The sequence below is a fragment of the Musa acuminata genome, chromosome BXJ1-3 (assembly GCF_036884655.1).
Source record: "Musa acuminata AAA Group cultivar baxijiao chromosome BXJ1-3, Cavendish_Baxijiao_AAA, whole genome shotgun sequence".
NCBI classification, from domain to species: Eukaryota; Viridiplantae; Streptophyta; class Magnoliopsida; order Zingiberales; family Musaceae; genus Musa; species Musa acuminata.
Window position 1 is genome coordinate 45409515 of NC_088329.1, and position 15676 is coordinate 45425190.

The 15676-nt window shown below is 39.5% G+C and overlaps 2 protein-coding genes and 1 long non-coding RNA gene across 21 annotated transcripts; 1 reads left to right on the plus strand and 2 right to left on the minus strand.

Annotated features, from left to right (window-relative positions):
• Positions 1 to 1900: 1900 nt before the first annotated feature.
• LOC108952331 (WRKY transcription factor 28) lies at positions 1901 to 3170 on the minus strand. 3 transcript variants are annotated; one of them, XM_065151365.1, is made up of 4 exons: positions 2954 to 3170; positions 2807 to 2843; positions 2418 to 2549; positions 1901 to 2327 (listed from the first exon to the last, which is right to left on the minus strand). In XM_065151365.1, the coding sequence occupies exons 1-4, from the start codon at positions 3078 to 3080 to the stop codon at positions 2114 to 2116; spliced, it is 510 nt and encodes a 169-aa protein (XP_065007437.1). In that variant the 5' UTR covers positions 3081 to 3170; the 3' UTR covers positions 1901 to 2113. The 3 variants fall into 3 exon arrangements, with proteins under 3 accessions (XP_065007437.1, XP_065007431.1, XP_018678864.2); XM_065151359.1 differs by having other exon boundaries at positions 1901 to 2330; positions 2954 to 3160; XM_018823319.2 differs by having other exon boundaries at positions 1901 to 2330; positions 3053 to 3157.
• Positions 3171 to 3893: 723 nt separating this feature from the next.
• On the plus strand, positions 3894 to 14235 carry LOC103979777 (uncharacterized). 17 transcript variants are annotated; one of them, XR_010495487.1, is made up of 14 exons: positions 3894 to 4067; positions 4963 to 5060; positions 5335 to 5846; positions 7929 to 8084; positions 9012 to 9143; positions 9266 to 9341; positions 9509 to 9598; positions 9698 to 10040; positions 10148 to 10262; positions 10367 to 10724; positions 10833 to 10924; positions 11205 to 11295; positions 13257 to 13694; positions 13772 to 14235. It is a non-coding gene; the product is annotated as an uncharacterized LOC103979777 (long non-coding RNA). The 17 variants fall into 17 exon arrangements; XR_010495488.1 differs by having other exon boundaries at positions 3895 to 4067; positions 5406 to 5846; XR_010495492.1 differs by lacking the exon at positions 5335 to 5846 and having other exon boundaries at positions 3898 to 4067; positions 13257 to 13336; positions 13416 to 13694.
• Positions 4535 to 14831, minus strand: LOC135634863 (myosin-12-like). Its single transcript, XM_065145542.1, has 39 exons — positions 14649 to 14831; positions 14420 to 14548; positions 13796 to 13939; positions 13555 to 13700; positions 13315 to 13471; positions 13129 to 13187; positions 12871 to 13030; positions 12522 to 12671; positions 12282 to 12418; positions 12045 to 12191; positions 11730 to 11831; positions 11565 to 11622; positions 11371 to 11472; positions 11245 to 11282; positions 10825 to 10951; positions 10563 to 10733; positions 10346 to 10477; positions 10137 to 10243; positions 9964 to 10024; positions 9669 to 9846; positions 9384 to 9589; positions 9174 to 9293; positions 8981 to 9079; positions 8690 to 8905; positions 8311 to 8450; positions 8094 to 8195; positions 7870 to 7984; positions 7659 to 7724; positions 7227 to 7397; positions 6971 to 7126; positions 6579 to 6785; positions 6361 to 6507; positions 6189 to 6259; positions 5948 to 6047; positions 5767 to 5823; positions 5630 to 5686; positions 5475 to 5555; positions 5185 to 5267; positions 4535 to 5065 (listed from the first exon to the last, which is right to left on the minus strand). The coding sequence occupies exons 1-39, from the start codon at positions 14649 to 14651 to the stop codon at positions 4939 to 4941; spliced, it is 4629 nt and encodes a 1542-aa protein (XP_065001614.1). The 5' UTR covers positions 14652 to 14831; the 3' UTR covers positions 4535 to 4938.
• Between the last annotated feature and the right edge of the window lie 845 nt (positions 14832 to 15676).

The following is a 15676-nucleotide window of genomic DNA, read 5'->3' on the forward strand; positions in this document are numbered from 1 at the left end:
TATATGTTGATCGGAGATATGACCCTCCCGTGAAATAGGTGGACTTCCCATGTCATGCCTATCGCTCTTGCACAGTCACAAAGATCGGACGAGATGCACGCGTGATAGCTCCACATCGTTCCCACAGGAGAACACAGGAAGGTGTCAAAAGCCGCCCAGCTCATCATGTCTTGTTCGACGTGACCACGGCAGGTCCGGAATCTGCAATAGTAGCTGGAGAAGTAGCAGCTTCCTCTTCTCTTTCAATCTCAGGTCAACGTATGCTTAATCTTTTAGGGGAAAGCCATGTTAGCACTGTTGTTGGGAAAGGTGAGACGTCGAGGAGAAGCGAAGTCCTGAGATGATGATGATGGCTGTGTAGGTTCCCATGAACCGATGCTTCGTGCTTTGAGTTCTGCTGGGGAAGAAGATGATGGCAGCTTTCCTCGGTTTCATCGTATCATCATTCCAAGCTTCAAAATTTTCTAAATGCATGTGGATTTACTTCATCTTTTTTACGATCTAAACTCAAAAATCAAAGTCTATTTTGAGGCTAAAATATCTACTAGTATGGAGTAATTAAGTAAAATATATGTCTTTTATTCCTATTTACGGGAGACTTCTTCTATGGTTTTATTTAATTAAGTAAAATATATTATAGATATTATTGGATTTTATTGACCAATAGAAAATAAGGATTCCTTAGGAGATAACCTTGATGGGAGGAACTCTCTTAATAACTTATCCTAGACCTTCTGTTCTCGTCTATAAATAGATAGGACCTCTAGGAGCTAAGAGCATCGTCTGTGTGTATCTATGTACATCTGAGTAGCATCTCAGTAATTAAGAGATTAAGGTTTTTCTCTCAATCTCTCTCTCCCCTAATCCATCAATCTAGGTTGTGCATTCTAAATTGTTTGATCCAATTTATTTGATTTGAATCTTAACATAAAAGTTTTTTCGCATTATAGATAATATGATTAGAGATTTTAAGTTTATGCATCGTGCATGAGTTGGATTCAACCCATCAAACAATATTAGAGAATGTGCAGAACGTGCCCATTGCATACTCTCCGTGGTCTTCACACACTCAGTCAACCGAGTTATACTCACGACAAAATATTGGTCTATTTTGTTGCATATATATATATATATATATATATATATATATATATATATATATATATATATATATAATTCTTCCAAAGAAAAATCTATGATGTAACAGGATATTAATGTCTGATAGCGAAGATCTTGTGCTCATTTCGAGAACATTTTCTCCGGGCCAAAGACAAGTATAAAGTTTTGATGTGGAAACGCAAAATTAATCTGAAAACTTAACCCTCAAAAAAGAGATATTTAAATAAATACTTCTGAATTTTCTTTTTTGTAGTTAAATCTTCTCATAAAATTTACCCAAACAATTTTCACTAAAAGATAAAATATATATATTTTTAGAAAATGGTAACATGTAAACATAATTATCATTTCTTTACTTTTTGTCTTAGTTCTTCAACATGTTAATGATCATCATTTCATAAAATATATCTCGACATACACGAAAAAGTTCCATCTATGGTTTGGAAAACTATAAAGCGGAAATTTCTCATCATATCTCAAGCTGGCTTCTACATATCATGCAGCCTTTTCTCGTATATTATTAGCTCATTATAGGTTTCTGTCTCTCATGAACAGGAGACCTGGGTCGTTGATGAATCAGTCATGTGTTCCCCAGTGATCCTACTCGAGCATCAAACCCTATTGTCAAGATTCTTCCTATATGTGTCTGCGAACTGGACGGAAAGAGATGGAAGACTTATCCTGCCATATCATTTTATGATGCATCAGTCCATCATATATCACTCTCCCAGCAACTGTTGGGTGAGTACAGTTAAAACCCAAATCTTTTCCGAGGGAAATCTAAAGAAAGAGGAACATTAAACGTTGCTTTATGTGTGAGTGGAGACAAAGAAATAAAAAGGAAAACAACTGGATGTATATATTCTGTGTTAAGACTAGAATAACACCATAAACGAGCTCCTCGAACAAGCTAGCCAACCAGAACTAGTCGATCGAGCATTATGTATGTGTATGTCGTGTGTTATTAGGATATGATCTGCTCAGCCAAAGCGCTTCACGAAGAATCACCAGGAGGACCAAGCACTTGGATTACCAAATTGTATCTATTGGCCATTCCTGCTCGCTCCTCTTGATACGAAGCTGAAAGCAGCTGTGGCGATGGGTGGTGGTGCACTCCGTCGTAAGTGACCTTGACGCTGCTGGGGTCCGAGGGAGGCCATTCGACCCTCTTCTTCGCCTTGCATCCCTCTTCGCGGCACTTGAAGTAGCTTCTATGGCGAAGAACATGAAGCGTGGAAAACCAGACAGACATTCTTTTCGTATACGTATCGAGCAAGGCAGTTGGTTCAGTTGTTTACCTGTTCTTTCTTATCTTTAGAATGAACTTTTGCCCATACTTTCTCCATGCATACCCATCTCCAGGCATCTCAAGGCTCTGACCCACTGTACCTGTTCCTGATGGATCTTGTTCTTCGCTGGCCTCCCCTTCCCTACAAAATCACCCTAGAGTGCTAAGGATAATTTGCATCGCTTCGTTAGATGCTTTCGAAAGCTAACTATTGGTTTGTGATGCATGAATGAATGATAAGCGCATAATAACACTCGTATGCCATACAAAAAATTGGAAGTATTTTCAATCACACAGCATGATTCGAAACGACGATTCCCTTCAGCAATTATAGTTACGGAAACCTAAAACACACAGTCGGACAATACTTGAAAAGGGAAGATGCATGCTCATGTTTACCTAAAGCTTCCATGCAGGGTGCAAGCTGAATCAAAACCTAAAAGCCAGAAGAGAACCGAGTCCGTCACTTAGCAAGCTCTATCGTAGATACAGATACATATCAGCTGTATGGAGGAACAAAAGAAAGAAAACGCAAGAAAAAGGAACCATCGAAATCCAGGATGCATGGCCGTAGATAAAACCACGACAGTACTGCGGCTGTTTTCAAGACACCAGAAGGAAGATGAAGGTAGAAGGATCGCATACAGATAAGCTGTGGGTTGAGCAGCGGCATCCATGGGAGGACTTGTGCTGCGACCTTGAAAACTTGTAGAAAGAGAGTTTTTATGTGGTACTACTTAAAAGGGTGAGAGCGGAAAGATGAGAACGGTGGTGGTGGGTTTTCTTCTTATCACAATCTCAAGGTTATGTTCGGCGGTCACGACTTAGTCGTCACTGGGTTACGTCTGTCACATCGTCACTCTGCTCCCCCTGCTTCTGAGAAGCTGGCAAAAGGAAGGAATGGCTTGACAGAAGGAAGAGTGGGGTCTGATGCAGATCGATGGAAGGCAGCAAGCAACCCAGTGGTTTGCACCACATTAGTCGTCGTCTTCTCGTTGATAGAAGGAACTAGCGGCCACAAATTTACGTTGACCCATCCACCCTCGTCTCCGGGAGTCGTCGTTGCTGTGCACCGGATAAAGGGACTTTAATGCGGCTTTTCTCGACTGTGGAAAACATTACAGGGTTGATGGAGAGGCGTTAATAGCTAATGACGTCGCTTAATAATAAGAGGTTTACCGTTGACAGGAGATTTGACCGACATGGGTGCGTCAAGATTAGCAAAACTGATGCGGCTGCATCGGCGCCCTTGATCGAAGGCGGGCCCATGCACCGGGGAACATACATTGGGAAATTGTCATTTTACGATTTGACCCCTTAAGTTCTGTGAATTGACATTTTAGGTGCCCGTAATTTGCACCGTCAGATTTGTTTTAATTGGTTTGATCCGATCCAAATGGTGTCTGTATGAATGCCACATGGACAGTACACCGAAGCACATGAACGGGCTCGACTTTGAGCGCGCGTTCGACACGTTATGGAATCGATTGAGCCCGTGTTTGGTTGGGCTCATTCGTTTGCGCCTCTTCCCTCCTCCCTTCCTCCGCCACCGTCTCTTTCGCTTCGACGATGGCGAGCGGAAGATGGAGGGCGGCCTGTGAGCGAAGGATAAGGGCGCGAGCGGATGGCGATAACGATCGGTAGTGACGGCGTCGAAAGCGTACATGTTCCTTCTCTTACCTTTCGTCATCTTTTTCTTCTTTACCAATCCATCGAGTGGAGCGAGCTACAGCTTGATTCATTGTTGTTCATGTCAATCGCAAGTTAGAGGTGCACGAGCGCTCGTTCTAGGCTTGGTTGAGAGCCCTAGTATGCATAGGGGTAGACATCCCTAATGTTGTAGGGTATTTCTACAACCTCGATACGTGAGACTTCTCTGTTTGTTAATTTACTTTGTAAAATGTCTTCTTTTTTTTTTTACCTCCGATAACCACACTCTCCGCCTAATTTGATCTCAATAAGAAGTTGGTCTTTGCATATGCTAACTACTTTTGGAGTGTGATTATTAGAACTCAGAAATAACAGAATCTAGGATGCAGTAGGAAAGAAGTAGTAATGCAAGTGACACATGTGTTTTTTTGCATCCTTTTAAAAGTTTTGCGTCAGGAAAGTAGAAACACAAACAGATCAATTCAAATTTTATATCACTTTCATTTGATAAAAAAAAGATTCAGTACAGACGTATGTTTTAATCTTTGTTACATCATTATATGTAACAATAAAAACCAAAAAAGAAAATTAAAAATCAAGCTTCAACATATCCAACTCCTCACATCTCTCTAAAAAAATCGGTGTAATAAAAAATCAGCATTCTTTCCAAAATCAGACTTCAAAAAGCTCTCCACACATCTCTCTATAAATGGAAAAAGAAAAAGAGAGTTTTTCTAGCATTAGAAAAACAAGAAATAAAAGAAAAAAAATCAGAAAAGGCAGAGGGAAAAAGCCACACATTCCAACATCCAAAAGCATTGCACCCATATCGTTCTGCATTCCTTTTCTTTCGCTTGAAAAAAAAAGCAAAAGTGATATCCTCAATCTTTGTGCTGTTGCAACAGGAAATGGAACTCTGAATTCTGTCGGAGCAATGGTGGTGGCTCCAAGTCGGAGAGGTTCATATCAATCAGGGATCGCAGTATGTCATCCAATGAGAATGGTATGCTGCCATTGAAATTGTTTTGTTCAGTTTAGGTATTTATATTTTGTTATACGACCACCGAAAGTGTCGTGAAAAGGCATTCCTCATGTTGTCTCACATGAAGAGAGACTGCTTATCTTACCTTGAATCATCATCCAACAGAAAAGAGTTGTTTGGCATGTTGATTGAGTCATCTGTCATCATAGTTCTCATCTTGGAAATCACCTGAAATCGAATATGTTTATGATGTAAGAAAGTTTTTAACTTTTTCTCTATTGTTGTGTTCACATAGGATGTCAGCATTTGTTCTTGAGTCGGTGGAAGAGATATCAAATAGGTTAAAGTTCATATTTTAATTACTAGGTCATCTCAGAGGACTTCAAGAACAGAGGAGATGTTGATGGGGGGATTCAGTAGGATGAATATACTCACATCCTGAGATAAACCATGTGTGCCGTATTTGTCATCCCAAAACATGGTACCAATTCTATAGATTTGAGGAACACTCAAGACCTGGAACCAATCAATTGATATTGTCAGATCCCAAAATTCTATAGTTTTCAGCGAGAATTTAGCTTCTGACTTACTGGGCAGAGTTCGTTTGTGATCTCCTCCAAGGATTTGTGGGACTTCTGATGCAAAACCTGCCCAGGATAAGGTGTGCTTTGTTTACCTATCTGTGTAAAACTATCTGTAATTCATGATGACACGATACTGGACGTACCAGAAATCCGACTGCCTGTCTTATGTGTTGAAGCTCATCCCATGAGGTTCCAGCAAACTGCAAATAGATGGTTAATATTGGTACGGTTTTGGTAGTTCCGATATACCATTGTTTATTTGTTCTTTTGTGCATTTGAGCCAGTGTTAAGTGACTAAATGTGATGCTTATCTTGCTGACTTACTTGTTCTGTTGTTCTGGAGCACCATTGTTCCAACTCCTGTAGTCCAGCCTTAACAAATTCTGCATTGCTAAATGAGCAGCATTCTCGGCGGAGTAGCAAGCTTTACACAAGTTGAAACAGCAATACATTTATATGAGATGTGAATCTCAATTTCTTTTGTTCTCTTGTTAAAATCCAATGCTCATCTGTCCTTTTTTGTCATTGTAAACAGCACATAATAAAGGAGATTAGGAATGGGTACCTGTTAAATAATTGTACATTGATGAATGCAAACACTTGGCTAAAAGTCTTCCGAATTATCATGGAAGGCACCTGCAACAATCAGATTGGAGATGTTATATTGTAGAATAATGCATATTCCAATGTTCTTAACTGTCCGCAGTTAGTTTTTAACATGTTTCTTGATTCCTTACATAGTTTTCATTGAATACAGATAACATTTGGTCCAAACTCTTGACAATGCTTTGCCAGTGTATGCTTGAAGCTTGCTTTGCTACTAGATTGGAATGAATACTTTTAGATGATCCCCGAATTGATCTGGCTTTGGAAGGTCTTGGTGCCTGTAGATAATTATATGTCACCAGATGTAGGTGTTACTCGTTACTACCGTACACATGGTCCTCGGATATACCTGTATGCACATAGTTAAGAATGGACTGATCTCCTTCTTCAGACTGTCTCGTATCATTCCATAGATCTTCTCAACATAAGCTGTTAGTTGTTGCTTAAAAAGTAATGCTGGATACTTTGCTTCGATCCTTGATTGGTCTTCAGATTTACCAACCATTCCACTGTAGCCACTTGAAATCCCCATTCCAGATGAAGATGAGCGGGTGTTCTGAAATTATATTTTGGCCAATGATTTATATGCATCAAAATTAGTAAGAATTTTGACAAAACTATATAGTTTGGAATCAGAAATATACTGGGAGCCAGTCTTGTTTTGGGCAGACAAAGGATTAAAGAAAAGCAATAATATGTGATTCAGCAAAACAAATTTAAATTCTTGGTCAAGTATCTTACTCGTGCCATTCTACTGAACAGTGTGACTGTTGTTGCTCGATTGCGGTGTGAACCTGTAGTTGATGCATTGCTTGCTTTAAGTGTTTTTTGCAGAAGAAATAGAAGGGTAGATGTTGTTGACAGCCAATATGCCAGTTCACCAACATTCTCCTGGTTCTGTTAAAAGAAACCAAAAGATTATACATAATGGAGTTTCTTATTTGCAAGGGAAAGAATTTTTGTGAGAGTTGCTTATGCTAAAGTTATCGCTCACAACCTCAACAGATGACCTGATTATTTGTATGATCCGATCAAATATGTTTGTCTTCTCTGCTTCAAATGAGTGCCACTGAAGCAGTGATTTGTAGACAATACATGCTGTGGTAGGCCTCTTCTTGTCAAACCTCTTATATTCCGTGAGACACTTGATAAGCGCATCATGATTTTCCTGTAAGTGTAGAACAATAAAGCATGTGATTCTGAGGAAGGGAAAACCAGGGATATCTAAGAACCCAGAAGTTCATATTAGGTACAGATGATGTAGAATGATTAAGGATTTAGGTGGTCTGTGCTACTACTGGTGTCACTCTCCTATTGGCATAGAAAATCGCAGTGTACTATGGATGATAGTAAATACCGAGAGATCTACAAGTATGATGCAAATGCCAATCCATTATTATCATTGTAAGTTTAGGATCTTAATGCATACCTGTTGTCGATCAGTTAGAGACTTCTGTTTACTTAGAGCTGGTGCAAGGGGTGCTGCTGCTGGCTCCTGCAAGTGGAATTTTATCAGTCAAAGTTGCAATTTCTGCACCAGACTCAAATTTGATATCTTTATATTCATTTACATAATTAAGCCATGACTTTTTCTTGAACTGAGATAATGGAATATTTGCATAGGTTGCAATTTATGTTACCTTGATTACTGGTGGTTGAATAGATTCAGAAGTAACTGATGGCTGATAAACTACTGCAGGTCGATTGCGAAGCAACTGATTCTCTGACTCCAATGTGCTGATCTTGCCTTCGAGGCTGAAGAACAGTTCCAATTTATAAATCAAGCTCTTTGGGAAGTCATTTTAGAGACAAAATATCAATTCGTAATGTAAGGGCACGTGTAATTCCATATCAGGTGACATACCTTTTAATTTGTTCTGATAAATCTTCATTTGATGAAGCAACCAAAGCTTGTTGTCTCAGAACCTTGTTTTCAGACTCTAGGCCAGACAAATTTGTTTCAAGTCTGCATGACCAAATAGATAATTAACAGTACTCCACGCAATACATTTTGTTCTTGATGCATATATTTATAGATTCAACCACATCAAGAAAAGATAGACGACATTCGTATCTGTTACCTCTCTATCATCTCTTGCAATTGACTGATTTTTGAGTTGGACTCTTCCGTGTCTTTTAGTAATTCTTCCACCCTTTTCTGGACCTCTGTATATTTTCCCTCAAATTCGTCAGCCTTGGTCTTGAATATACTTAATTCGTCCTGTAGAGAGTCAAAATACATTTTCACTAATGACAAAACATGTGCCCTATTTGTATGCATACATGATACAATATTCATAAATCTAGATGACCAAATATTGCTTTCTTTTTGTTGTTCAATTTGGTTCATGTAAGTGTTACTTGTTATTTAAAGCGTAGGTTATTTGAGCAGAAGTGTTACTTGTTATATATACTTTAGGTATTTTGAGCAGAATTATGGAAACTCAATGTGTTCTTTACCTCTAGTTCTCTGTTGCGGCCTGTAAGCAACTCTAGTTTGGTGTTATCCACCACTGGGACCTCTTTAATAACAGGTGGTGCTTGTTCAATGGCTATCCTAGCAGCCTCTTTCTCTTTGATGATTGCTTCATGGGCTTCATCAAGCTTCTCTTGCATTTCTTGTAATGCAGTTTGTAATTTTGCAATTTCTTGCCCTTTGGCTTCTTCAACATCAATCTACATGAATTCTCCTTAGATTTTGTTTTGTAATAAAGATGCTGCAGATACTATCTGTTTAGGATGATAGCATACCCTCATATGCTTTTCAACATCTAATCTCCAGGTGAGTTCTTCGACCTTCTTTTCAAGCTTGTCCTTGGCTTCTTTGAGTGCTCCTGTCTCTCTTGCAGCCTGCATAAACATTTTGTCAGTATTTGTACTTCTCTTCCATAACATCCAACAAACTGTAGACAAGGTACATATTGTATATCTAAGAACAGCGTACCATTCTTAACTTTCGAAGTTCCTTTCTTCCAATGCGCCCTCTCCAGAGGCACTGAAGTATCAGAGTTGCCTTCTTTTGATATTTATATGCAGAACGAGCTTTGTATAGACGCCATTGAGTCTGCAGGCCACAACAAAAAATAGATTAATACTTCTAATCAATCTTAAGGTACTTATTCAACACAATTTCCCATTAGTTGATTCCACTTACTTGTATGATTATAGCAGCGTTGGTTCTCCTTCTATGTCTGTATTCATTTCGAGCTGCCATCGCTCGTAGTCCTGTTTCTATAACTATTGCAGATGATCGCAGTTTTGTGTAAGCTTTTCTTGCAGCATGAGAACGTGCATATTTCTGAATGCGGATTGAGGCATCTTCTCTCCTCATGCCTTCATATAACTTGCGTGCAAGACGTGCTGCAGATGGTAATAATGCTACATCAAGTTATCTGCAGGACTAATTTGGTATCGTATAAGGCGAATCATAGAAAATAACCTCTCCATTGTTTTTGCATTTGAATTGAGGCTTTGCGCAGTATTATGAATTCTTTTCGAGCAAGATGTGTGCGTATCTGCCTCTGAATTAGTTTGGAAGCATTAGATAAGACTTCCATTCGTCGGGCATCTAGCTCAGCCATCTGACCAGCTCTGAGGAACACTTTTGTCTTTCCTATCTGATAGCAAGATACGTGAGTGGTGTTTAGATTTAGAATATATAATTCATATTCATTTAGATAGTTTCTATCTCTGATGTACTTTTTCTTAGTTTATTGTTTATTCACTGAATGCACCTGATAACCTTTCAAGCCCATATTGTCACATATAGCTGCACATGCTGCTTTTTCGTCGGAGCTGCAAGATTCATTTGGTATGTGGTATTCCATCAGTATACTGAGTTAGAAAATTCATGGTTTCATGCACTATCAGAAAAACTGGTGATCACTCTCTTACAAAGGACATGTACCTGTCTACAAGGTCTGGTGCAAGAATTCCAAAGCGATCAACAAATTCATCAAATGTTCTCTTTGTGGGATAGCCAGCACAACTAATCCTGATTGCCTCTAGCACACCCTAGATTAGGAGAGAAGAGGTGAAACATGATGCAGATGGCATTTCAATCCTTAGTGCAAACATGATAATTACATAACTCCAGTGTCAAGTTTATTCACTGACCCCACATCTTAATTGGTTCAGGACATTGAAATTCTCAAAGATGCCTGGTTTTAAGACTGCATTGGGCTTCACACATCTGATGTAATGTGGTTCTGTCGTGCTCAATGTTTCCATAAGTGCTTGAAGTTGTTGCTGCAAATTTCACCTAAAGAACTATCACAAAATTGAAGAAGAGCATCAGAACTGATAATATTTCAAATCTGTAGCCCTTGCATACCTTAAAGCGAGTGCCTATTGAGGAGAACTTTGACTGTTTTGAAGTTTCCTCTGCTAATGGTGGAAAGAGGTTTGCCACAAAAGGGCACTTTGAATCGTTTAAAAGAGCTTGATGTTCTGCGACAACATAGTCTTTGTTCTTATCAAGGAATTGATCAGCTTGGTAAGTAACCTGTTCAATAAACTTGTTTATTTAGTTCCATACACAATTTGAATCACCTGTAGAATTACTTATCTCACGATTATCATCTTCTTTTCCTTACATCTCCAGCATAATGGTTGATGGTGAATGCAGTGCGTGCAAGTTTTGGCTTGCTAAAACGTTTGTGGCTTTTGTATGTTTGGTACATCTTCTGAGCAAAGGTCTCGTGAGTTGACTTTGGAAACATACTGCAATATAATTTGATTGTTATCAATGCCCATCCTAATATTTGGTGACCGGTTTAAACATATATCCGTTTAGCATTTCTTAATCAAAATAGTCATTTGGATACAGTAACAGGAAACATTTTTTTTTTCTTTTTTGGTTGCTACACAGTTGTCTCAATAAATGTTTATCTGAACCAATTTATTCACATACTCATACTGAGTCTATTTTCTTTGATGACAAAACAATCATTTGTGATGACATTTTCTTGTCCAGATAATTTTCCAACCAAAAGAAAAGAAGGAAACAGATGTACCATGCTTCATCAAGTAGCGCAACTATTCCACCGGGTTTCTGCATTGAAACAGTAAGAATCAGTCATCAACCTTTTGTTCATTAATCAAGAGTATATCTTGCACAGATAGTTACTTAGATAGCATACCTTTTCTATGAGATCCAGGACATCTTGGTTGTCCACAAATTCTACATAACTCCAGTTGATTTCTTCCCTCGTGTATTCTTCTTGCTCCATCTTGAATACATGCTGTATATACCATAATTAGAATAATTAAAGATGTCCTTTTCGTTAATCAAAGCATCATTGCAAATGAAACTAAGTTATACATAGTTACATACTTGATTGAAATGTTGTTGCAATTTCTCATTAGTTAAGTTGATACACAGTTGCTCAAAACTGCCAGGAAATTCACATTGTAAGATAAACTTGATGTTAGAGATGTAAAGGTTGCCATAATGTGATCAATGCACCATTTACTTACAAAATTAAGTTTTGTAGCTTACCTATTAATCTTGAAGCTCTCAAAACCATATATATCGAGCACTCCAATAATATTTTTTGCATATGGATCCTGACCGATTGAGTTGTTGATCTTGTCAACTATCCTGCCATGATGTTTGGAAAAATATTTTCACAACAAATGCATTCCTGAAAACCTGTTGGAAATAGAAATCTTTGACAATCCAAAAAAATTAGGTGAACCCGTCTTCTATAGATTGTTATTGTTGGCAAGATTGTCTACAAGTTAAATAACTGAGATTAAGCATGCAGAAATTTCGCTAAAATATAAATGAAAGTTGCAACATATGTAATCTTACCAGTCAAATAACCTTGAGTAGACTGTCTTAGCCAAGGCATCACGGCTTAGTGCAGCAGACTCTGGATCAAGAGGCTTTGTTATTTTTCCATCTGGTGTAACAATCACACGCTTGCAAAGAGAGTCCTCAAGTGCTTTCTCATCACACCTGAGAGAACCGTCATCTTTAGCACGTAGCAAAGAATAAACTTAAAACCCTGGAGTGAAATTTATTATGCACAAGATTCTAGTGTCACACATTAGCAGCTCTGTAGCTGTTTTAAGATGGCTGACCGATTTCTCATCTTTCAATTTTGAGGAGTCAATTTCCTGTCCTTTGTCAAAATTTATGTTCCCCAGGTGCAGAATTGCAGCTACTACACGAAAAATAGCTTCCTGTATATGGAAAAACCAGTTGTGCCAAATCAGATGCCACTGGTTTTTTTTGTGAAGTTCCCAAGTCAAAAAAAAAAGAAAAAAGAAAAAATCAGACACTAACCTGCTCGTCCTGACTGATTCCCACCACATCCATTGCATTTCTAGTCTCCAGGTATTCCCTGGCATCATCCACATTTGCTACTTCATAACAGTTTGTTTGGTTTAGATAATGGAATGTTCTTGGATCTGCTACCTTGAACTTCTTCACATCCTGAAAGAAAGGAGAAGACACGAATAACCACACTGGATCGTAAAATTATGTTCTTGAGAATTCACTGTTTAAACAAACAGGACACTGCACGTAGCATGTTGTTGTCAAGATCAGCTACATATATGATGAGATAATCAACTTTGGCTTAAAAAGAAGAAGAAAAACAAACAAGTAAAGATATAATAATGTTGAGCAGTACCTCTGGTGGTGCAGCACAGAGCATATAAAAGCAATGGTAGTTCCTTTCTGGGTCAGATACTTGACATACTCGTGAGCGCTCCAGTAGATATGTGCGGACTGCAGCTCCCGAAATCTTCCCATACTTGTCAAACTGGATCTCAACAAATTTACCGAACCGACTGGATATATATTATATAGTTACTTCTTCGTATTAGAACTCAATCGAGTAATCATTTGCTTGCAATCACAAACATTAAAGAAAATGTCTGCTAATCACCTTGAATTGTTGTTCTTCACTGTTTTGGCATTTCCAAATGCTTCAAGCACCGGATTAGACTGCATCATACAGCATTCTATTCATCAAAATTGACTAAGATTTTCATTTCTGTTTTATATACTTCATAGGGGTTTGAATTGCTCATTGTGGGTATAGTGTGAATGCCAAGGGCGATGTGTCTTTTACCTCCAAGACCTGCTGCTCGACGGTTCGGCCCTCTGTACCTGATCTCCCTCCCATGAAAGCTAGATATCTCATGAGCATCTTCGTGGTCTCTGTTTTGCCAGCTCCGCTCTCTCCGCTAACCAAGATCGATTGGCTTCCATGGTCATTTATGATTGCCCTGATATTGCCTCAATGGCAGTTTCATATTAGTACACTTCAATTAGAATGTGATGATAGCACTCTGAACTCTTTACACACTACCTGTAGCAAGCATCTGCAACTGCAAAAAGATGAGGACTTAGCTCACCGAAAGCAGCACCCTTGTACTGTTCCATCATGTGGACATCATACAGATGTGGAAGTCTCCGAAAGGGGTTCACGGCTATCAATATATTTCCAGTGTATGTCTGTCAAAAGTAAATTTATATTTCAATACTTGGTTCTTCTGTTTCTAACTCCCCAAACAATGTGATTTCAGGTTGATCAGGAAGATAGAACGTACATAAATCTCATTCAGTGCATAGCGAGCTGCGAGGTTATTCAGAACTCCTGGTTCATGGAGGTAAGCCAATTTGGTCATGTCATCCACTCCAGCCTGAGGAGCCTCTGTATCTTTCGGGTATATACTCGACAGACTAGCCACGACCTGCGTAATTGATCGAGACTAGTGAGATATGCTGCTGAAAAGTATTGAGATACTTCAGGCTGGAGCAAACAATATCATCTTCCGCTATCAAAACGAGAAATTGTCGACTTCATTGTAACATTTGTCTGTTCTAGTAAATCCATCGCACCGAGAAAGAAACTGTATGATCTTATAAAATAGTCTCCAGAAGTAGATGACCCATTTGTTGTGATACAACACGAGTAAATCGTTGCAGATTTGTATATGAATTACTAACTGGATTCCATCTTATACGACCCTCGTGGCTTGATTCTTCATGTTGATATATGATTGTATGGTGGTTGAACAAGATGGATTCATTCATGTGTTATATAAAGTTATCGATTCTGATATAAATCTATCAATGATATGAATAATGGAATCAAAATCACTAGAAAAACAACAGTAAGACATCCCTGACAGGCAAAAACAAAAAGATCCATATACTGAGTGTCAACATACTGTCTTCCCATCGGTGGTGACTATGGTGGCGTTGCCGCCTTTGATCGCCGTGACCTCTCCATCGATCCAGGCGGCCTCGGGATCCTCCACCCACACCTGAGACCCAACGATGATGTTCACCGGCGTCCCCTGATCGACACAAGAGGATCAAAGATCCAAGCGATCAGCCAATAAACGTATGCAAACTTCCATGGAATCGGAAAACATAGTTTGATGATCAATTACTCACCATAAGTGGACTCCGAAATGTTTCTTGATCGTTCAATCACCAAACTCAAAAATCGGAAGGAGAGAGAGAGAGAGAGAGAGAGAGAGAGAGAGATGGGAAAGAAGCAGAGGAAAAGGGGAGATTGGAATGGTTAAAGCGGCGAGGGAATGAAGGTGGTGGTGGGGGTGGCGAGGTGGTGTAAGTCGAAAAAAGTTGGGAGAGAGGGAGAGAGGGACAGCGGAAACCCAACCTATCAGGAAGGCCAGGTCAGAAGCTGACGTGGAAGACAGTTATGGCGGCGGCGGCGGCGGCGGGAGTCATGGCTTTGGATTCGAAAGCCGTGGGAGATGTTGGATTTTGTGTCGCCTAAATTTCGGTGTCGGTGGCGGTTAATTCCAGCTTGCCTGCTTTAAAGCAAACAGCTTTAGATACGGTAAATCTCAATTCGTCTTTTCACAGGTTCGGAGGAGTTCATCGATCAAAACAAGATTAAGATTTAAGATCAACCGATCGGGGCGCAGCTCAAGCCGTCAACGAAGCGCCAAAAGCCGAGCCGATTGGCGTCCAAATATTCCGGTGACGGCGAGCGGGACCCACCGGTAAAGTAAGGCGGACGGCAGCCAACCAACACTCGGGCAGTCGGTGGCCCCACCGTCTTCCGCCTTCGACATCTTTTTCGGGGGCGGTGGCTCGCCGTGGGCCCGCCCGCGGAGGCTTTCGGCCGTTGCCATCACGGCCGACCATTACCCCGGCCCTCGTGCTCCGCAAGACGCCGTCTCTGCGTGGCTGGCGCCTCGCCAACCCAAAATGGCAGAATAATAATAATAAATACTCATAATAATAATAATATATCACATCAAACAATCTGTAAAAGCAAACAAAAAGAAATCGATCGGGTTTGTGTCATTCCACATTAGTGGATCCAATTGCATCGATCTAACGTGGGAATTGTCATCGATTAGTTGGACCAATGGAAACGATTGTGTTACATATATATATAAAGAATGTCAGATTAGTAAGACATTATTATTATCATTATCATCAGTATT

Coding starts and splice junctions, on each gene's coding strand:
- LOC108952331 (XM_065151359.1), bottom strand. CDS start 3,080: ATGCCGCTGCTCAACCCACAGCTTATCTGTATGCGATCCTTCTACCTT. Junction 2,844..2,953: donor ATGCATCCTGGATTTCGATG/GTTCCTTTTTCT, acceptor TCTGGCTTTTAG/GTTTTGATTCAGCTTGCACC. Junction 2,331..2,417: donor CTAAAGATAAGAAAGAACAG/GTAAACAACTGA, acceptor TCTTCGCCATAG/AAGCTACTTCAAGTGCCGCG.
- LOC135634863 (XM_065145542.1), bottom strand. Junction 6,048..6,188: donor AATGTACAATTATTTAACAG/GTACCCATTCCT, acceptor ACTTGTGTAAAG/CTTGCTACTCCGCCGAGAAT. Junction 5,824..5,947: donor GCTCCAGAACAACAGAACAA/GTAAGTCAGCAA, acceptor ATCTATTTGCAG/TTTGCTGGAACCTCATGGGA.